The sequence below is a fragment of the Penicillium crustosum genome (genome assembly GCF_028827405.1).
Source record: "Penicillium crustosum strain IBT 35664 chromosome Unknown utg000002l_segment0_segment0, whole genome shotgun sequence".
NCBI classification, from domain to species: domain Eukaryota; kingdom Fungi; phylum Ascomycota; class Eurotiomycetes; order Eurotiales; family Aspergillaceae; genus Penicillium; species Penicillium crustosum.
In genome coordinates, this window is record NW_026623123.1 from 7,131,528 (window position 1) to 7,152,893 (window position 21,366).

General features: G+C 47.8%; 9 protein-coding genes across 9 annotated transcripts; 4 read left to right on the forward strand and 5 right to left on the reverse strand.

The window, feature by feature from the left end:
* Positions 1–271: 271 nt before the first annotated feature.
* Positions 272–2,625, reverse strand: N7487_006226 (putative C6 transcription factor; the record flags this gene model as incomplete). The annotated part of the gene is made up of 4 exons (XM_056873973.1): positions 272–1,555; positions 1,605–2,298; positions 2,358–2,452; positions 2,506–2,625. The coding sequence occupies 4 exons, from the start codon at positions 2,623–2,625 to the stop codon at positions 272–274; spliced, it is 2,193 nt and encodes a 730-aa protein (XP_056731693.1).
* Positions 2,626–3,016: 391 nt separating this feature from the next.
* Positions 3,017–4,881, reverse strand: N7487_006227 (putative MFS transporter; the record flags this gene model as incomplete). Its single annotated transcript, XM_056873974.1, has 3 exons — positions 3,017–3,680; positions 3,744–3,999; positions 4,053–4,881. The coding sequence occupies 3 exons, from the start codon at positions 4,879–4,881 to the stop codon at positions 3,017–3,019; spliced, it is 1,749 nt and encodes a 582-aa protein (XP_056731694.1).
* A 1,512-nt stretch (positions 4,882–6,393) lies between these two features.
* N7487_006228 (uncharacterized protein) lies at positions 6,394–7,548 on the reverse strand (the record flags this gene model as incomplete). The annotated part of the gene is made up of 1 exon (XM_056873975.1): positions 6,394–7,548. One exon carries the CDS (start codon positions 7,546–7,548, stop codon positions 6,394–6,396), a length of 1,155 nt encoding a protein of 384 aa, XP_056731695.1.
* A 461-nt stretch (positions 7,549–8,009) lies between these two features.
* On the forward strand, positions 8,010–9,086 carry N7487_006229 (uncharacterized protein; the record flags this gene model as incomplete). The annotated part of the gene is made up of 2 exons (XM_056873976.1): positions 8,010–8,076; positions 8,146–9,086. 2 exons carry the CDS (start codon positions 8,010–8,012, stop codon positions 9,084–9,086), a joined length of 1,008 nt encoding a protein of 335 aa, XP_056731696.1.
* A 153-nt stretch (positions 9,087–9,239) lies between these two features.
* Positions 9,240–10,042, reverse strand: N7487_006230 (putative tubulin-specific chaperone Rbl2; the record flags this gene model as incomplete). The annotated part of the gene is made up of 4 exons (XM_056873977.1): positions 9,992–10,042; positions 9,578–9,754; positions 9,408–9,494; positions 9,240–9,341 (listed from the first exon to the last, which is right to left on the reverse strand). Exons 2-4 carry the CDS (start codon positions 9,743–9,745, stop codon positions 9,240–9,242), a joined length of 357 nt encoding a protein of 118 aa, XP_056731697.1. The 5' UTR covers positions 9,746–9,754; positions 9,992–10,042.
* An 825-nt stretch (positions 10,043–10,867) lies between these two features.
* Positions 10,868–12,208, forward strand: N7487_006231 (elongin A domain-containing protein; the record flags this gene model as incomplete). The annotated part of the gene is made up of 4 exons (XM_056873978.1): positions 10,868–10,925; positions 10,986–11,062; positions 11,154–12,071; positions 12,149–12,208. The coding sequence occupies 4 exons, from the start codon at positions 10,868–10,870 to the stop codon at positions 12,206–12,208; spliced, it is 1,113 nt and encodes a 370-aa protein (XP_056731698.1).
* Positions 12,209–12,899: 691 nt separating this feature from the next.
* On the reverse strand, positions 12,900–13,470 carry N7487_006232 (NEDD8 family protein RUB1; the record flags this gene model as incomplete). The annotated part of the gene is made up of 3 exons (XM_056873979.1): positions 12,900–12,999; positions 13,072–13,154; positions 13,297–13,470. 3 exons carry the CDS (start codon positions 13,468–13,470, stop codon positions 12,900–12,902), a joined length of 357 nt encoding a protein of 118 aa, XP_056731699.1.
* A 598-nt stretch (positions 13,471–14,068) lies between these two features.
* On the forward strand, positions 14,069–16,493 carry N7487_006233 (60S ribosomal eL42 domain-containing protein; the record flags this gene model as incomplete). Its single annotated transcript, XM_056873980.1, has 7 exons — positions 14,069–14,143; positions 14,195–14,444; positions 14,508–15,078; positions 15,350–15,374; positions 15,868–15,960; positions 16,028–16,212; positions 16,277–16,493. 7 exons carry the CDS (start codon positions 14,069–14,071, stop codon positions 16,314–16,316), a joined length of 1,239 nt encoding a protein of 412 aa, XP_056731700.1. The 3' UTR covers positions 16,317–16,493.
* Positions 16,494–17,628: 1,135 nt separating this feature from the next.
* On the forward strand, positions 17,629–19,751 carry hxt8 (uncharacterized protein; the record flags this gene model as incomplete). The annotated part of the gene is made up of 11 exons (XM_056873981.1): positions 17,629–17,688; positions 17,763–17,790; positions 17,848–17,909; positions 17,978–18,168; positions 18,233–18,661; positions 18,723–18,784; positions 18,841–18,970; positions 19,024–19,163; positions 19,220–19,333; positions 19,408–19,513; positions 19,604–19,751. The coding sequence occupies 11 exons, from the start codon at positions 17,629–17,631 to the stop codon at positions 19,749–19,751; spliced, it is 1,470 nt and encodes a 489-aa protein (XP_056731701.1).
* Between the last annotated feature and the right edge of the window lie 1,615 nt (positions 19,752–21,366).

The window sequence follows — 21,366 nt, forward strand, 5'->3', positions numbered from 1 at the left end:
CAACGCAACACCAAGCAAGCATAGAACAGAGCTTAACAAGTCTACCGAATATACTTCTAGACATCCCCTATCTTGAAAAGAACGGCCCAATTGCCTCATATAAGGGGCCTCGAATTTAGCCAACTCTTACAATTTCTCCTTTAGAAGTCCCCCGAAACAATCACAGAACAGCTCCCCTAATGAATAAAGGACAATCTGTTATTTAATCACAATAAAAGGGTATCATCCTCATTTCTCACACGTATGTACAATCAACACATCAAAAAATAAATCACAAAGTATCAAAAAGTCTCGTATCACCATGACTCCAAAAAGTTCCAGACAAACTCTCCAAAGTCTCAAAGTCCGGCACCCACAGCGGATCACTCTCATCCTGATCAATCCACGGCGCCAGCTGCAACGCCATTCTAACCGCATGCTCAGAATCATCATCCGGACAACCCTGCGTCTGGGGCGTAGCACCCGCAGTATCAGGAGCCAGCCCCGTGGGGTTGACCGGGGGAAACTTATCACTACCAGACATCCCGGGAGCAGTCGTAGAATTCCAATTAACGCCATACTGAGCCGTCATCAGCTCCGCCATTCCGGCGTTACGGGCAGTCTCGTTGCCCTGCAGTTTCTCCATGGCGGCGTTGACTAGCAGCTCGAAGGCATCGCGGTATTTCTTGACCCATGCTGCGCGCTCGCCCATTACGAATAGCACGGTTGAGCAGGCGCGGATGTCGTTGCTCATTCGGACGGACCAGACTTGGTCTGTGTGGGTCCATAGTGCGTATAGGAGGGTTATTCCTGCCATGAAGACTGTTTGCACGGCTAGGAAGGAGTGCCCGTATTCGAGGGTTTGGTGCAGGCGTTTATGGGATTGGCATATGTTCCCTGCGGCCAGGATGCAGATTTGGTAGTATGGGTCTGTGATTGGGAGGAGGGGGAGGAAGGGCTGGATTAGGAGTCGGACTGCTCGGTTGAAGTGCAGCATTGGGTAGTCGAGATCTAGACCGTTGAATCGCGATACGGCGGATTCTTTCCATTCTTCCAGTTCAAGATATAGAGTGTCCATTTTTGGTCGGAGAGAGGAGAGGGGTCGGTCGGCACGGTAGATTTTATGTTGGATGCGGGAGTCGATGCGTCGGAGTTTAAAAAGGTATATTGCGAATGTCAATGTTGTGGTTTTGGTTGGATCTAGGGGTGCTGTGAGTAGTGTGGGATCTTCGACATCATCATCCACTTCTAGTGGGAGGTCGAGGTCAATGTTACGATCGGATATACTGAACGGGCGACCGAGGGACATTGATACCACTCGCTCCAAATAGTACACAGTCCAAAATAGTCTTCGTCGCATTTGAGTGGTAAATGGATCCATATTGATCTCATTTGCCTTTCGGTGAAGACCTAGGTCGATAGCAGTGCGCATAGCAAGTCCAATCATGTACCACATGCCATGACTGGATGCGGTTCGGAGATGATACACAACGAGAAGAACCATGGCCTCGATATTGTCAACGGATCGTGCTTCACACATTGTGGGAACATGCTGCAAGGCGGCAGTATAAAATCGCTAAAACCTGTAAGCGTCGGCCTATCTAACGTCTAGAGAATATAATTACCTCAGGCGGCGTGTACGCGTATTTCTCACTCAGTCGAAGCATTGTTGCGCCGATTGCATAGACCAGGTTGAGTTTGAAGATAGCGAATCGATCAGGCCGAGTAAGATCCTCGCGCTTGATCTTTGCTAAGCGCCATCGATCTGCATGGATCTGCCATACTTGTTTCCGGTTAATGAATGGATATCGAGAATGAAGTCGGGTGAAATATGTATCGAGTATTCTTGTCCCCATCTCATCGGTTGGAGGTTCAACATTCGCCGGTAAGAGATCTTCCATCCTCGTTGGCCTGTCTGGAATTTGAGTGGCGCTAGGTTGCTCTGAAGGCCCATGTACTTGGCCTGCCTTGTTTTGAGGATTATTGGCAGTGGTATTGGCTTTCTGCTGCATTCTTGAGATGAATTGGTTCCATACACTTGTTTGGACCATCTCTCCCAGGTCGGCAGCGAGAGAAAGGCCAGAACTGGATCCTACGTATGCAGGGGCTTCAGAACTCAGGGCAAGAAGTCCCACAATCTCTCCCACAGGATTATTGTCAAACCCAGAGGTAGTTGTGTGTGGTGTTGTGTGACCACCTGGTGGGGAGAATAGCGAAGACACAGTATTTGTGGCGGTGGCATTTTGGCTTGCTGATCGATCAGATTCAACAAGTTTACGCTCAAGGAACAGTACACGCTCCTCTAGGCCACGTGTATAACTAACACGCACATTATTATTCCCGGTTACTTCATGGATTTGGATGTATTTGGAGCATACTCATTCTGGTGGTCTTGGTCCTCTCGGACACTGGACTTGTCGCATGAGACCCCCGCCTTCATGCAGTTGGAACAAGTCGGATACTCATTATCGCACTAAACTCCCGTCAACGAATATATTTATAACTATCCTACTTACTGGAACTCACCTTCTGCTTCCGTGTCTTGCAGCGAGTGCATGCGGTCCTCCCGCGTTTCCGCGGGTTATGATCTCGCGATGCGGGGGTTGTCTGCCTTGATGGTTCGGGGCTATGCCCAAGCGCATACATATCGGATTTGGTGGGAAGTATGGCCCTTAATTTAAAACATAAAGACGCTGATGAAGTACCATTACAAGATGAGGTTGAAAGAGGTTGAAAGAGATCGGAGATGAGGTTGGACCGGAATGCCAAGACAAGACATCTACTAACACCAACAGCAGAGCTTAGGAAAAGCTGCTAGTCAAGCAATTAGCAATATTGGCATACAATTTTCAATGAGAAGAATCGGTAGTTCGGACAATCATAAGTGCCAGATAGGTCTATATTAAATTAATCTATCGCAAACTGTATAAACTTTTTGGTATCACACGCTGCCAATGCAACAAAAGCAAAAATGCAGATTTAGCCAGGTCAAAAGCAAATTGAACGGCCCATCGCCATCTTCATGTCTATACATGTTTCAGTGTTGCTCCTTCTCCTTGTATCCCTCATAACTAGGTTCCGCACGAGAAGGCGGCATCGATGATTCGGCGAATGTCGACGCAGAATGACGCTTCTCGACCTGGTGGTATGTCTGATGATCGACAGACTCCTCGGGATATTCAGAAGCAGAGGTAGCCGCTTCGGCATCTCTCTCTTCTTGGGCTTTTCGCTTTTCCTCTTCAATCTCTTCCGGCTCTTTTGGTCGCTCCAGACCTCTATCACGCACGAACATACATGCCAGGAAACACACACCGATGATGGGGACCTGCACAATGAATACTGTGTGGGAAGCCTTGCTATAAGAAAGCAGGATTGAGGCCCATTCAGTTGTACTGAGATTCGCTCTTGCAGGAAGCGAGTATGAAGAGTCTGCGAGGTACGCGAACTTGGTTGGTAGATTGGAGCGAAGAGCAGCTTGCAGAACTGCCGCGGAGGTAGCGAGGCCACATGAACCACCAATACAGCGGAAGAAGTTACGGTTTGCAATCACAACTGCTCTTTGGGACTTGGTACAATGCGCTTGCAGAGCCACGAGAGTTGGTTGGAATGTGAATCCGATTCCGGCGCCCATGACTGCCACGATGACTGCAATAACGGCTGGGTGGGTGTGGGGACCGAAGATTAAAATGAGGCCCGACCCCCTGTGAGAATGAGAGTATTAGTATGCGATGAAAGTAGGAGGACTTGGGCATCGATCAACGTACAAGGTCCACAAGCCAAATCCAATCCAAATAATTTCGCCATAGCGCTGTACTCGTGAAATGTATAACCCGGATATGATTGAGAAGCTTGACTGAAACACAACCATAGGACATGTCATGGCCGCAGAAGCAATTGGAGACCAGCCACGGGCGTTCTGGTAGTACAATGGCAGGTAATAAAGGGTTGACTGGTAAACTGCTCCATACAGAAAGCTCTGCAAGAAAATTGCAGAGATCACTTTATTTCTGAAGAAGCTGACTGGTTCATGTCAACTAAATGTTATTCTACCATTATGGGGGATCAGAACATACCTGGTAGCATTGGAAGTGTAGCCACTTTCCATTCAATGAGCAAAAATGCAACGATTGAACAACCTCCAATAACGAGCATACTGATGACCATCGGTGAATCCCATGGGAAGTAGGATCCACCTCCCGAGATAGGAATCAAGAGGAAAATGATACCAATAGACGATGCCAGCAGTCCGAACCAGTCAATGCGGCCAATATTTTCCCGGAGGCTATCTTTGCGTGCATTATTCGGAATGAGGAAGTATCCAACAACTGCAGAGCAAGCAGCCAATGGAGAAATCAACCAGAAGAAACCGCGCCACGTTGAACGCATGGTGAATGCAGCACCCAGAAAGGGCCCAATGACATTACCAAGGCCCAGAGATGCACCCAGAATACCCTGGTACTTGCCTCTCTTTTCCAAGGTCACGATATCAGAGACAATAATCATCGTCAAAGAGGTAACACCACCACCGGCGACACCAGCCAAGCCTCGGAAAACATAAAACATAGCTGGGTTCTGGGACAAGCCACAGAGCAGATCTGCAATACATAGCAAGATCAACGCGGAGATGTACACGATTTTCCGGCCAAAGATATCTGACAATCGGCCGTACAGCACCGTGAACATAGTGTTTGCAATTAACGATGAGGTTCCAGCCCAGGAGATGGTATTCTGAGCACCCAGTTCGCGTGAGATCGTTGGTAGTGTGACACTAATACCATTCTGGTCCACCATGCAAATCAGCAAGGAAATTGCCAGACCCGTGAAAACAACCATGAGTTGAGCAAAGGGGAGAATATTTGTTTGGTCATGAAGGGCCTTTTCGGCCTCTCGTTGTCGATTCATGGCTGCGGATGTGGCGGCGCCAAGCTTGCTCAAAATGTGATTCTTCCTAGATTTTTCGAGATTTTTCGTACAAGGCCATGTGTGTCTTGTGGCGTAAAAGATCTTGCAACACAAAGTATACTAAGTTTGGGAGGAAATGCTTGGCGTGATACTATCCAGAGCACAATTGTATGGAGTGTGGAGGGTCTCGATGTTATTATTTAAAGGAACAGTTATTATCCCACGGCAAAATTGTTCCTATAAGAGTCATTCAATTGATAAGAAAAGTTTTTCCCTGACAGGGTTTTAGTGCATTTACATCCATCGGCAACTGAGCGCTGGATGTCGATTGGAGCTTGAACGCCGCTGGCGGGTGTCACATCGGATTTAGGTCCGATGCAGGTAGAAACTCGTGTGCCTGGTTTACATTATAGCCCAATATCGCACCGATGGATGGCGATCCAGACACCTTCGGCTCAATTCCGTGTTATCATTTCAGTGCGGTTGGCAAAGACCCAGAGTCTGTTGTGGATCCGCAGTGTCGGATAGCCGATCGGACGTCCGATGGCTGATGTAATTGGCGGTCCGGGATGCCGAATCAGGCAACTTTGGCCTTTAACTCCGGATACTCGTCCGAAGTATTATGTCTCCACTGTTGTTTTGCAGCTTGATCACTCGTTGTGCGGTCGATTTAGCCAATTGGGCTGCTACTATTTGAAGCCATATCTCCTAGACATAGACACATGCAATTTTCAGTGCCATCACACCGCCTATGCTAAACAGGTTGCGACTCAATAACGAAGGGCACTTGATATGGCTTCCATAGCCCCATTGGCTCTCACTTCCTCTATTATCATGGCCACAAATTTCTTTAGGAGGTTCAGTTCTACCAAGATCAACTTACCTAGTCGTTTTTACCAACAGATGAAAGCAGGATTGCGCGAGATCATCCAGCTCCGCATGAGGGAAGAAACGTGTTTTGAGGAACAACGTACTTGATCAAATGCAAGGGTATAACAATATGCGCTAAGGGTGAGGCGATAGTCTCAGAGCTAATTAGATAGGAATGGGAATTCGCAATCCCATCAACAAAAGTGGTATCAAAACAGCATTAACCAGCGTAGCTCGTGGACTTCGTAACAATATTAGCCCTAATGATATCCAGTTCCTGGTCATCTCGGATATTACCTCCCCTACACAAGATGAACCTATGTAGGGTTCTCACGGTCAAAATCAAAACAGGGATCCCAGAAAAGACTTGGCGAACTAGCTCTCTTCAGGTCTGAGTTAGACGTCGCCATAATCTGGATTAGGCGTCCAAAATTATAAACTTGGCAGCTCATAAAGCGCGGAGAAAGTCAGAATCCGGGACGGTCAAGGCAACGAATACCATACATTGTCGTGCATATTAAGCCACAAAGTCAGCTAGTGCTCGTGTTGGCCGGGGTTGCAGTGTGCAAGCACAAATTAGCACAGCCGCATATGCCAATATCAGTAACATGGTGGCCGACATCATCCTCTTTGCATGATATGTTAGGTATGAGCCGGTCCGATTTGTACTCCTAGGCCACCACCAGGCCATGCGTTTTGGATAGTAGATGTGTTGGGGGCATTGATATCGTAAGCGGGGTTTTCACCGACTGCATTGCTACTGCTACCAACACCATTCTGAGGAGTAGGCCCGGTGTGTCTTGGAACATTACCAGGATTCGGTACAGCATGGTGGGTCATATAGCTGGCACCGGTGACATTGCCCTGATTTGGGAAAAAGCTCTGATTCAGTGACCCGCAGGTTGTGCAGGTGAATTCAATCTTAAAATTGGTAAGAACCATCTGGGGGACCGCATCGTGATCACTGCGCTCGGGGTAGTCCTTCGGAGGCCCAACCACTCCTACTGGTAAAGCAGCGGTCTGGTATTCGACTCCTGATTGTGATATATTCATTGGGAGTGGGTTGTGGCTGAAAGAGGGTTGGTTTGGTGTGGGAACCGGTACGTGTTGCGCCTGGGGCGGAGGTGGCAGGGCTTGGGAACTAGATGGTGGATGGTTGTTCGAGGTCTCGTTTGGGGACATGTTCTCATCATCCATCAGTGATGATGGGAGATGTTCTGGAAGCCACCGATTCTCGGATATCTCCCCGTATGCATGTGCCCCTTCTCCTTGTGACTCAGGGGATTCCTCAGGCGACTGCTGTTCATCTGCACTCACGTCGATATCTGGCCCATGTTCATCCTGGCCCTCAGCATGACGCGGTTGAAGTTTGGTGAGCGCTCGCTGTGCCTGACGCATAGAGATGTCATACCCATGGTAGCGTTTCACGGCATCCACGACATCCTGGGCTCGTATTTTCGACTTCATATCGAAAAGCTTCGGTATCTCGCTCAGCAGAAATCGCACATGGGAAGCTTCAGAGCGAGCGGGTGTAGCTGCAGGGGAATTTGCACTCCGGCGGCAACTATGGCTGTCTTGAAGACTAGTGATGTAAGTCGCATTTTTGTTTGAGCGACAGACCACACGAAAAAAGCAATTTGCCGATGATCGACATCCGATAACCACGCTCTTCTTGTTGCTACGAGCCACACGAAGCTCCCAGTGTTGTCTGACAGATATACTCCGTACCACTGTTTTGAACTCTTCCAGGGAGCAAAACCGCTGACCCACATGGAGGCCGGAGTACATCTCCGTCATAGTGATGGGACTGAGGCAAGTACAGAGAACACAAAGCACTTAGTAGCTAGGACAGCAGTCACAGAGCCTTGGGCGACAAAGTCCATCGGGCCTCAGATTGTGGCTTCACCAGGCCGTGCTTGCAAACGGTTTTGGATTGCGGAGTACAGCGTGATCGTTAGGCAGGCACGCGAGCGATGCTGTGTAGTTTTGAGTTGGTCTCTAGCCAAAAGGCTTCAGAGTCTATGCTTAATTGCGTAAACGAAAGTCGATTACTCTCGTTCGGCAGCACAGCTGATTGTTGAAGACTGGCCATTGAGCCCTGGAGGTCACATAAGGTTAAAGCGGAGTTCAAAGTGCCAGACCGCTCGGTTTCACTTTTCATATCCTCCCCACTTCGATCACCTTAAAGTCGCGACCACTTTCAATTCACCCCTGTGGTATTAGACTTTGGGATTAAATTCCACAATCAGCTACACACAATGGCTTCTTATGGGCTGCTAGGCCAGCCAGAAGAAGGTCGAGTCCACTCCAGCTCTATCCTCCCTGGTCAATGTTAACACCCCAGCTCTTACAGATGCGCTCCACAAGTCGCGTCTTCTCAACGTCGAAGAAAAGCCATTCAAGCGAATTTCGAAACGACTATTGAACCCCGAGTCCCTCATTGTCTCACAATCCTCGCTCCCTCTCACCCCTCCCCCGAAGAAACCGACGCCGACTCCGATGCGACCGCAACAGAAGCCGAAAAACAGAAAAGGCTCGAAGAATGGCGCCACTTCCGCGAGGATGTCTCACTCGACTTTGCCGCATTCGAGGGCAGCATTGCGCGCGTCCAATTTCTCCTTACCAGCAACGAGCAAGAACGCCAACGATATGCCACCGAGCGCGTTCAGATTCTGTCGACAATGCAGTCTGTACGGGAAAGCACGGCCGATCTACGCAGTCAACTTGAAGAGGCGCAGCGACTTCTCTCATTGCGAAAGACCTATGATGAATTGACAGACAAAATTACGAGCAACCGTCTACTCAAACCGCGCGAAGACCAGTCAGCGAACCTTCAAAAATTGCGACTAGAGATTGCAGATCTCGAGAAGGAAAGCAAGGATTATGCCATGACATGGGCTGAACGACGCGAGCAATTCGGTCGTATTGTGGATGAGGGGATGCAGCTTCGTCGTCTGATCCGTGATGAGAAAGAGGAAGTCGAGCGCCGGGAAGGCATGCAGGAGGGCGAAGACGGCGACGAGGGGGATGCCACCTCTAAGGGCAAGGCTAGCAGTGGGAACACTCCTGGCCCTGAAAACGATGCCGCGACTCCCTCCCAGCACGGCCAAGATGAGGCCGGTCGCCCATCTGCTCTGCAAATTGACAGGGCCGGGGCTACCGGTGCTGCGTCACCATTGCGGCAGGTCACAACTGCCCAGAGCGATGGGGCACAGGAGGACACCAATATGCTTGATGAAGGCGAAGTCTCTGGGGCTAGTGATGGCGAATTATCCGAGCTCGAGGAAGGAGAGGAACTCCCTGATGACTTCAGCGGGAAGATGGATACTACCTAAAGATGCATTTCGGCGTGTACATTACTAGCACTAGCAAGGAGTTCTGGTCTATGGTCTGGCGTTGGGCATGGCTTCAATTTATTGAATGATATTATGAAATCTTCCACCTTGTGGGTATTTTTTTAAAAAACTTGGATGTAATAAACATCTCTCTCACGAAATCTCGCGCTGTGCGATCTTAGCTTGGGCAATGGCTTCTTTGGCAGCGGTAATGTGCTCGACATTGCTCTCCAAGCCTTTCTTGCCCTCCTCGATCTATCGGAATTAGTCAATGGAATCCAACGATACAGATGGGAAGTAGAAAAGGGATGTTACACTCACAATCAGAGCTTCCAGGTTCGCAACGGTCTGCACAATCTTCTCCTTCAATGTAGGCAGGACCTTCTTGGTCTCTTCAAGTGACATGTGCTATCATTCATGTCAGCATTAGAGGTTTCAAAAGATAAGCAAGATAATTTAGTAGAAGCAAAGCTTCCGTATAAGGCGCATACCTCTTGCTTCAGGGTATACTCGCGGTTCTCGTCGTCACCAGCGGTATCAGCCTCCAGCTTCTTGATACGCTCAGTCTGCTGCTGAAGTTCCTTGTGATAGGAAGCTTCCTCCTTGACCAGACGGGTCACGGAGGAAGTGGTGATCTCTAGCTGCGAGCGGGGTGCCATTGTGGTTATCTGTGTGAGAGTTAGATGCGTGTGAAGTTTTCACTCCGGGTCTTGAACAGAATTGCTAGAAGAGGTGCCATAGGATGGGGGAAAATGAGTTGTAATTAACGCTATTGGATGTCTATATCCAGCACTCAGGATGCCCGAACGATAGTTAAACGACTAGCATTGCTGGCACAATTATTCAAGACACTGTGTATATAGGCGGGCATCACGACAGAAGATTTAAGACCGAAAAGTACATACCTCTCAATTTTATATCTGGCAATAGAATTTAGTGATATGCTGAGCTGATTTTCGATTTCTCAAAAGTTCATTGGTATGCCCCTCGATGATGCTATCAAGACGATGTTTGCACTGTTTGCTTAGTGGGGCGTCACGTGTTTCTAACTATAAGCTTCGAGGGCGACAGAGGATGGATTCAAGACACTACAAGATGAATGCAAGAAGTCGTTAGGATATGAAAGGCTGGTTAAAAAGGCAAAAGAGTTTATAGTCATTATCCAGTGAGCTTCCGATCCTTTTTTGGAACAGTCGTATGCATGGATAAATGAAGAGCTCCTCTGGTTGACATCTCAGAGCAGCTGGCATTACTTCTAAGATTGCTACACATATGTCAATTACACAATCCTATGCATAACACTATCAATTTCTAGATTCAGAAGAGATAATGTTAACTTTCAGTCAAGCCCCCGGTCATTGTGGTAGATTTCCCGCAATAATAAAACGAACTTTGAGATCCTCGAGTATGTCGATAACAAAGGTCACCAGTCCTCACTTGGGCAGATATATAATATACAAATATCAGACCAGTAGCAGACTCTATGACTGTAGCTATGAAACATTAGAACAAAGAGACATCAAATAAAGCATCGAATTCATGGAGCGCCTTGGACAGCCAATCAGCGTCGGCCTCGTGATCATCCACTTATTTAAAGCCGAGCCTCCTACCGTCTACAACCACCAGAATAGCATCGCATCTGATCTTTTGATCTGTGCTTTGTTCTTTCGAAAGCGAATTGCGCCTTATCTGCTTTGTTATCTCTTGTTTAGTTGCTTTCATCCTATGTCGCACATCTCATGGTACTCAATCCGGCTTGAACCATTGCCGTCATAAGCAAGATGCCGGCCCCATCACTACTTCACCTGGCCACAGCCACGGCTATCCGCTTCGTCAAAGGTACAGATGATATGAACTCTCTCATTTTGGATAATCCCATATTAACTATGTGTTTTTCAGACCTAGATGACCTGGGTGCCATGCCATACTCACTTGCCCGTCCCATTTTGCTTAATATCCATAACCCTGAAAAGCTGGTACGTCTTTGTAAACCGCACTTCTATCACTTTACTTGCACTTCATTTTCTATTTTGGTTTACTTACTAATACCATTCTTTAAATTTGCAGCACGCCATAGAGCTCGCATCCCCCCACCTCGCTGAAGAAGATGAAGAAATGTGGCTTGAGCTCATTAAACGGGATATTCCTGAGTGGGAGAAGTACCAGCTCCCGGAGCATACCAACAACTGGTACGGAGTATACTGTGATCTCCGCGACCAAGTCCAACGTTCTCTTGACGCCGATGCAGAGAAATTGAAAATGGCAATTGATGGCATCAGTGCCAAGCGTGCACTCCTCACTCCCAAACTCATCCCTGAGACCAAGGGCTTGCGTATGGCTGGATCCCGACCCTCTGTTCGTCAACGCTATACTACATATAATCATAGAACTGGCATGGTGGAAAAGAAGCCCAGCATTTTCCAGCCACAGAAGCGCAACACCGCGCTCACAATGCCCACCAAGTCTCTCAACAACCGTGCGTCACAAGTCAAGCGCGCACCGATCGGCTTGGTTGAAGAACATCGCCGCCCCGCCGAACAGTCAACACCACAGCCAGCATCAAAAGCGCAACCACTTCCCCCACGCATCAGCCGGCGCCCGGGTATGCTCCCACCCTCACTCCAGCAACCCACGCTAGCTAAGAATGAGGCGCGGCTACGCGCACTGACTTCCACTGCCTCCGCCACCCCACCCCGGGGTGCATCTAGCAGCGATGCGCTTGGCGTGAAAAAGTCACCAGCTGTTGCCTCTGACCCCAAGCTGAAGCGCCGGGCGACCTCCCCCCTCACGGTGCGGAGAACCCCTCTTCATCTTCTTCATCGTCCCTCCCCAACCCTCCCACCTCTTCTCTTCCCACCTCCCGCCCGCCTTCCTCCGGGCCTCCTCCTCCCCGCCCGGGCGTCATTCGTCGACGTCCGGCGCCGAGCATTTTCATGCCAGCGAAACGACGACATTTGTCGTGATCTTCGGATCACCAAACCTTGTGTTATTTTCAGGGTCTCCGAAAGGAGGCCCTCTATATACATGCCTATATTGGACATAGGTAACATCTATATTTGCAGTTGGAGCAAGGAGTTTGGGATTGTTCTGATACCCGAGGTGGAATTCACCTCAATTTCTGATTCATTTCGTGTTTCATTTTCGTCAAATCTCAAAAAACAAATATTCTTATCTTCTTCAACTCCATGCAATGTTGATATGGGCTCTGCTTGTCCCATGCTACAGGCTATATCCATTTCTTTACAATGTGAAGGGCTTGGGCACACAACAAACTGGAAGCCGATACCTATATGCTCCAACTTTCTCAAGCTTTAACCATTCCTGAAAGTGCAACCAAGGCTGCTGGTCAGGTCTTCAAGCTTGCCGTGGGCTCAATTTTGTCCAAGGTCGTTGCACATATAGCATTCGAAAGTCAGTCAGCTGGGCTGGGTTAATATGTTACAACTGTCTCTCAGTGCTTCATCCCAAAATGCACTCCGCAGTACTCGCATTGTATCCCAAGGGGGCTGCACGCTTACCTACACTACAGTAAACATCCCGGGAAATAGAGTCGGGAAAGGTATAGCAAACCAAGATAGTCCAAAGCAGCTCATGTCCTCGAGAGAGAAAAAAAGGACCCAAATAAAAATTCAGAGGATCCAATCCAGAACACCCAGTATGCATATTGCCTCTCTATTTAATCTCAAATTCCATTACTCCGCTGTCCCTGCAGCTCGAATCCGCAAAATGGAATGTGGGGTGGATAAGCACTCGTTTTCCTCAACTGATTCACATTGCTGCAGAAATATGGTATCTAAAAATGACAAAAGGCGTTCACATCGACATCGCAGCGCATCCTCCACGCAGAGCAAGCACGAGATGGAGCGTGGCTCCACCCTCGAGGTTATATTCTGATGCTGTCTTATCATCCGCCCTTAAGAATTTGTTAGCCGGGGTTTGCTTTTGATAAGATGCAATGAGAATAACTCAGGGAGTAATATCTTACATCTGCTTGCCGCCGAAGATCAGTCGTTGCTGGACTGGGGGAATTCCCTCCTTCTCCTCAACACGCTCCTTTATCCGAGCGACCTGTAAGAACCGTCCGTATCAGTATAAGTGCATTCAAAGAGCGTGTATATAGCGTGGTTTGTGGATGTGATTTGAGTCGAAGGGTAAAGTGATTCCGTGCGGGGAGGAGCCGGAAACGCGTCGAGGCTGGCGGGTGGATTACCTTGTAGTCAGGCTCGATGTCGAGCTCGATCTCCTTGCCGGTGAGTGTTCGGACCCTGTTAAGACGCGGAATGTCAGCTTGCGGCTCTAGTGTGACCTTTTCCAGTTCTAGGCCATGTGATGATGCAATGGGGACGGGGTCATGCTGGAGCTGGGAAACGTACTTGATCAACATATTGAAGCGACGGTGGCTTTTTCAGTAGTTTGAATAGTGGCAAGGAGCAATGTATGGGTCGGCTGAAGTGTAGTTGGATGTACAGCTCTTGTCAATGAGTTGTTTGGAGAGAAGATGTGAGCTCGGCGGGGTTTTGGTGGGGGCCTGTGGCCTTATTGCCTGACTGCGTCGGAGCCTCACTTTCACTTGCGATGATGTACAAAATGTAGTATGGAGAACAATATAATTAGGACTTTTAAAGTAAGATGAAATGTCTTTGCAATGTGTTTGCTGTCTTAATTCTAGAAGTAAGCCCCGGAACCCCCATTTTTCAGAATGAGTTGTCCTGCAGGGTTTCGGAATATATATTAAACTACTTGTAGTATAGTTGATATTTTTTTTTAGAAAGAATTAAGAAATGAAAAAAGCTATTTTCCCACTAGCGATTGAGCCAATTACTATAATCATGTTTCCGTCTACTAACTATTATTACTTTATAGTTAGAAAGTAGATTGTATAAATCTCTTCTCACTTGCATGCAGTTTTACCCCATCTACCCCGCTGAAACCCTTGACCCAAATTAGAATCACCAGTCAATTGGAGTCCGACCTCAAACAACATGGCCAATGAACCCGTGGGTATAACAGCTGAAAATCAGTTTCAGCAATTGATCACCCGTTCTGACAATAACCCGGTGGGCATGAGTCATTAATTGTGAATGGCCAAACGCTAATAGCCCATCCAGAAACAATTGCAAATCGTCTACGAGGACCATAGAAGCAAGAGAAATGCCATTTTCAGAAATCAAATCTGCCAACCTGGATTCTGCGAATGGAAAGAAGATGGAATCCTGTCCAAAGTCCTCGATGCAGAGAAGGGGTTGACAGACTTCGTTGACCCGAGACATAACCTTGCCTTTTGGGCACGCCCACCACAGCATATCCGTGACTTGGTCTACAAGATCCAGCAAGAGATTGGACCCTTGATTGGACCTGGTACGTAACATGTATGACCCACGGCAAATACAGAGACTGCACTAACCGCGATTCTATACATAGGTCTCTGGCTTGTACCCCCGCATCATCTGCACATGACCACGCTCGAGATCAGGTCATCACTAACAGGACCTGAAATCAATGAAATCACATCTTCTCTTGAGATGACTGGGTCTGTAGCAGAGCTGGCAAACTACACTCTCACCCACCGTGCCCGCCTGGTCAAGCCAGTAATCAGCTACGACACTTCTGCTATAGCTCTGAGCTTTGTTCCTGCGGCTGGCGAGGAAGATCACAGTGTGTATAGTGGAAAAGATGACCAGTTTACGTATCACCATCTGCGGAGTGATCTCTACAACATTGTGACTCAATCTGGCTGTCCAATCGCGGCTAGGTATACCGTTCCTTCCGCACATATTACTATTGCGCGCTTTATTGCGCCTAGTGGTGCCAAAGAAGGAGAGTCAGACTCCCCGAAGGAATTTGAGAAGAAAGCGTCGAGTCTTATTGCCAAGATTGAGGATCTTAATCATGAACTCCGCTCAAATGTGTGGTGGAGATTGGGGGACCCATCTCAAGGGGAATGGGTGATAGGTCATGAAAAGGGGTTGGAATTGATGAAGGGCCGAACATGGTATGGAGTAGGGGATAGTATTTTACTTGGAGAAGGATTTGTATAGCAGAATACAATATGCGTACTGAGAATCGACTCCAAATACTTTTAGAGATCAGTCATGTCAATGGTGCCTCAGGCATGAAGTTTATAAATGACTCAGCAAAGCCTTCTTGGCGACTCCTAAAAAGGTTAGCGCCCACCCGATAGGGCCTAAGCGAGTGAAATCCCACAACCCAACAATCGCACTTGCTCTCCTCTGACAAGCGACAATCCAACGACCACCACCCAGCTATCCGGCCAAGTCAGTCAAAATGGTAAGGATATCACCCTACGAGATATGTCAAAGTGTTCTGCAAGCCCCGGCCATTCGAAAATCCTCGAGTCGTGGAGAGATTGTGTGATGTCCACTGTGCGGCCGACCTCGAAATCGTTAAACCCGCCGACCGTCGCGAATCACCACAATATGAACCATCCAACCATCTGCTTTTCACCGGATTCTCGCAGCATGCAATATGAAAGTCGGCATTGAAGAGGGAATGTGTGGCGAAACCTGCAATAGCAACACCTGGTGACGAAATCGAGGATTCGAGAAGCAGGCCACAATGGATGCACCCCGCGATCCTTTTGGATCGTAGATATGCAGACACAATTTCTGCCCCATGAAAACCACGGCCCGGACAACACGACCGATCTCTTTGCGACCACACTAATTTCGAATCGGACTTCGGGGCACGAACCACATTGACATTGATCTTATTCGCACAATCAGACCAAAAAGACAAAAGCTCATGACATCTCTCCGCACAGGTCAACATTCCCAAAACCCGCCGGACGTACTGCAAGTCCAAGGAGTGCCACAAGCACCAACAGCACAAGGTCACCCAGTACAAGGCTGGCAAGGTTAGTGCCCTCGACACCAGGATGGTAGTCGTGAGCCATTGCTGATTATATTCTCTTTGCAATTTAGGCCTCCCTCTTCGCCCAGGGTAAGCGCCGTTACGACCGGAAGCAGAGTGGTTACGGTGGTCAGACCAAGCCCGTCTTCCACAAGAAGGCCAAGACCACCAAGAAGGTCGTCCTGCGTCTCGAGTGCACTGCTTGCAAGGCCAAGAAGCAGCTCGCCCTGAAGCGCTGCAAGCACTTCGAGTTGGGGTATGTTGCATCTGCACATTGTTCTATTTGGTATCAAGTACTGACGTATCTCTTTTCTTTACAGTGGTGACAAGAAGACCAAGGGTGCTGCCCTCGTTTTCTAGATTGTTCAATTTCCTTGTTCGGCTTCTGGGTTTCCTGCATTGCACAAAGTGCTTCGCTGTTTTTGCGGAGCATATATGACATTGGCAATGGAAAAATGAAATAGGAATTCATCTATTCAAAAACACCATCTATGACTACCGGATTATGAGTTGTCGAATGATTATTCTTGCTTCACAGTAGAGTTGCTAGTAGCTGCCTCATCATTGTAGTGATATACTGCCTCTCATGTCTTGCTGTCCATTGTGCTTTTGGACTTTTACACTCAAATGTTCCCTATGTAGAGTTCTCGTCTGCCTCCTCCTGGCTCTAGGAGGCGACTTAAGATATCACTAGGATATACATATACAAAGTGGGTTGTATGCCCTGGTTATTGCCAAGACTCCCTACACATCCTCTATCTAGATGGGTCCACTATTGCCTGTGGAGTGTTTCGTCTAGGCTATCGTAGTCTCATGCCTCGCTTCATTTACCCCCGAGGCTATCAACTCAATGACAGCCCATCCAAAATATATTTAGAGCCGTCAGCCACCAATGGACTACATCATACTTTGGTTCAACCTTGGCACAGCCATCGGGTTCTCTCCGAGAAGCTGACAAGGACCTCCCTAGCGACATATGATATTTTGGCCCTAGGTACTTTGTACATCCACCATATTCTAGTCCACCTATATTCTCAAAAGAAGCAAGCATATTATCAGAACACAATAGAACCAAGGCGAGAAACACCCCCAAGGTCAAGATGACGAGCGTGGGGGTGAAGTAAATGCCAAGAAGTCCCAAAGTGGTAACCCGGTTTTCAGCAGAATGGGTTTCATCCATTGGCCCGGGTAAAACATGGAAGGGAGTCTTTATACCGGACTTGAAAGGACATGATATGAAGACGCGGATCCTTGCCGAATGACTTACCCTGGAGGACACCGACCCCGCATTCCGGGGGACCATAGGAGAGCCTTGAACCAGCCGTCTTCCTATCTTACAAGGCTAAACGGCTCATAGACATCCCAATGACCGCGTTGATTTCTCGTAGTGGAGACCTCTCGTACCTACACCCTACCCCAGTTCCCCCGCTTCCCCAGGAATTGGTCTGTCGGCCCTCCTCCGACAATGGGCGTCTGTGTCGTCTATCCCTTGTCTCTCTGCTGTGTGACGCATCCTCGGCCCGTCGGACGTTGCCCGGCTTGTTTCTGTGAAAGATCAGCTGATATACTAATATACCAGGGTAGCTCTTGTTTTTTTAGTTCTTGATCTGCGGTTTCTCTTTACTTCTTAATATCCCTATCTGATTCCGCAGAGAATCAAGAATAATTCAAGATGGCTCTATGGTATTCGCTGGGTATTGCTTTCTTTGCTGCTATAGGCACATTCTTGTTTGTAGGTTGATTTCTTCTTAGATCATTTGATCTTGGACCGTGTACTACGCGAAGCTAGCTCTAACGATTGAATAGGGATTTGATACTGGCATTGCCACAACTAGTGAGTTCCAATTATCCGCAAATTCCACATTCGTCATTCAAACTAACGATTGACTAGCAATTGCCCACCAAAGCTGGATTGATTATATGCAAAAGCCATCAAATGGCATCACAGGAGCTGTATGTCCAGCCACCCAACCATTTAACCCCTACCCCGACAAATCAGACCTAGAAACTGACTATTCTAGGTTGTGGCCGTGTATATCGCCGGCGAAGCCGTCGGCGCCCTAACACAAACATTCATCGGCGACCGCCTCGGCCGCATCCGCTTCATGCAAATGATGTGCATAGTGGTGACAATCGGCACTGTCATCCAAACCGCCTCCGTCAACATCGGCATGTTCCTCGCCGGCCGCGTGCTAGCTGGTTTCGCAGTAGGGTAAGCCACATATTACTCCCCACCAAACTTGCATACAAACCGGCCAAAACTAACAACCTTTAAGTGGAATGGTCGCAACGGTCCCAATCTACCTGAGCGAAATCTCGGACCCAAAATACCGCGGTCTGATCGGTGGAATCTCCGGCTGCGGCATCTCATTCGGAACAATGATGTCGAACTGGGTCGGCTATGCTTGCAGCTACGCGCCCTACGGCCCCATTCAATGGCGTCTGCCTTTGGGTATCCAGATCCCATGGGGAATTATCATGTTCATTGGTCTTGCGACTTTCATGCCTAATTCGCCGCGCCAGCTGATTCGTCAAGGAAAAATTGACCTGGCGCGTAGTGAGTTTGCGCGTATTCGGCGTGGGCTTCCGCTCCAGGAGATGGAGGAGGAGTTCGGGCTTATGAAGGCGCAGATTGAGTATGAGATGGAGAGGGAATTGACTTCCTACCGGGAGATCTTTAAATTGTTTAGACATCGGGTGCTTGTGTGAGTTTTTCCTTTTATTTCTTGCTAGATTGCGTGATTGGGAACTGACTGGGATGTTTAGGTCTATTGCTGTGCAGACAATGACAAGCTTGACGGGTGTCAATGTCATTCAGTATTATCAGAGTGAGTTTTGGCGAGTGCCGGAGTTGGAACTGTTGGAATGCTAATGTATCTCTTAGCTATTCTATACAAGGGCCTTGGAATCGGATCCCACTCGATCCTTGCTTTGGCTGCAGTCTACGGTACCATTGCCTTTTTGTCTAACTCGGTCACTACAATGTATATGACCGATCAATGGGGACGTCGGAAGTAAGTAGATCCTCTGAGTTATCATCTGACGTGCCTGCCGCTAACCCCCACAGGATGCTGATTACCGGATTGGCTGGTGTTGTCCTGATCGAAATCTACGCCGCGGTGATGCAGAGGCAGTTCCAGCATACAGACAACCGCGTCGGAAAGGGCTTCGCGATTCTTGGAATCTACCTCTTTGTGGTTTGCTATTGTACGGATTCGGACCAAGGCCGCAAGAAATCATCGCTAACTCTGGGGTTTTTTTAGATGGTATGCTCAACAGTACCACATGGCTGTATGGTGCCGAGGTTCTTCCTGTTGCTCTCCGCAGCAAGGTGATGGGTCTTGCCGCCGCATCTCACTTTATCGTTAATGTTGGCAGTATGTTTACCCTTCATTATTATGAAAGATAGTGCTTCCGTGTCTGCAATTGCTAACTTCTTTACCCAAAATAGTCACCGAGGCTGGACCTAGTGCTTTTGCCAACATTCACGAGAACTACTACTACGTCTTTGTAGCATGCTCTGCATTCTTCTTAGTGATCGCTTACTTTTACTTCCCGTAAGTCGTTGGTTTATTTCCGTTTTATTTGTTTCATCGGAGATGAAGATACAGATATATGAAAAGAGTCGACGAGCTAACCTTGATTAGGGAAACCAAGCAAAAGACTCTTGAAGAAGTGGCTGCTGCATTCGGTGACCGGGTCGTGGATCAGGACGAGGGACCTAAGCGTGCGATTAGTGTGGTTGGCGAGACGCAGCACATTGAATCGACCCATGGAACAACAAATGCCGTTTGAACTTCCTTGGCCGGGGTTTGTGGGGATTAACCTAAGGTGATTATACAAATACAAATTCAACCTCAATCTTAGTTACATAGTAGAAGTGCACATGTATTCAAACTTTTCACCGTGTTGTAGCCTAAGGAAATGCGAGATTGCACATTTCCAACCCCCTTCTTTTGACTGGAGATTAAAATGACATTTTTTATGGAGTAATGTAATTTGCCCCAGAACTACCGAAGCCACAAAGTCAAACAAGCAGTTGTTAAGCTGCATGAGTATTAGGCTGAAGTATTTAAATTAAAGCAGTCATAGAAACTATGGAACGCAGGTTATGTTTTTGCCCCCGTTTCAGCCCTGGGTTCCCCACCAGACGAACATGGAGAACTAGAGCAGTCCAGATCAGACGTATACGAAGTAATTCCCCATTCGACCGATGGTGATTTGTGCGGAAATCACATGTTGCCAATTCTTGGTTGGAGGCGATAGTCCAATATCGACTACTCCATAGTGCCTCAAACATCCCTGCAATATGCAATACTCCTGTATACTCCGTAGCTATCGAACCCCTTCCTGGTCAGCATCTACATATTGCCTTAGAAACTTTATCGCCACGCGTCGGATGATCACTACCGAAGATCATCAGAGCTACCACAACCTGGGGGAATATGTTGAACCACGTGTGATTATTTGGAACGGTCGTCTCTCCCCTGGATTCTCCTGAAATTGGAAGATTATTTGCCACGTACTTTTGCATAACTCTTTGGCCTCGCATTCTTGTTTTCTTTTCAAAAATCTATCGATCTTACTTTGTTTATTCTTTGAAAAAAAAAAATATTTCCGGCAGTTTCCTCGGATTTACCTCGGAGACACTCAGGCAGGTTTAACTAGTTCAACGTTAAAATCACCGGATTCCCGAGAGCCAGGAACACGAGCCCTGAAGGGTCCGAGCCCACAGAGACGATCGTTACACACAATGGGAATATGAGATGCGGAGCCGCACGAAGTCTTTATACTATTCTATTATTCTATTTTTCTAATATTCTAGTATTGCAATATTAAATGATCTATGATCTACCTTGTATTAGGGGGTCATTTGATATCAGCCAATATAACAGAAATTTGTAAAATCTCAAATCTCCGAAGTGAACCGGGGTCTCCGTTCTATAGAAATTAAGAAAAATAAACAATTTCAAGCTCTGACATGGAACTCACATTGACACCGGCTGAAAACTTAATCAGAATTTTCACGTTTATGGAGACCAGGGTTAATTTCCAAGTGTACAATATACAAAACATATCAAAACAGGAGTAGACAGGGGGTGGATTCCCAGGTTTGTTGTCATGGCGCAGGTGGCTGAGGAAAACCACACTAACCAGTCATCGTCCTATTTTGGCTATTTTGGGCAGTTCATTACGGACAAGCTGAAGCAAGGGGCAATGATCGGCAAGCCTGTGTGGCTTAGCCCATCTAGTGGCAAACGGCAACTCGGCTTTTAACATTGACTTATTCCTACAGTCTACGTGTTGGTGTCGCACACTCTCTCCACTTACATCAGTCGCAAAAACCAAAAAAAAAAAATTAAACCAAAAAAAAGCAAAACATACATGTCGTAGTATATTCGCAGTATCT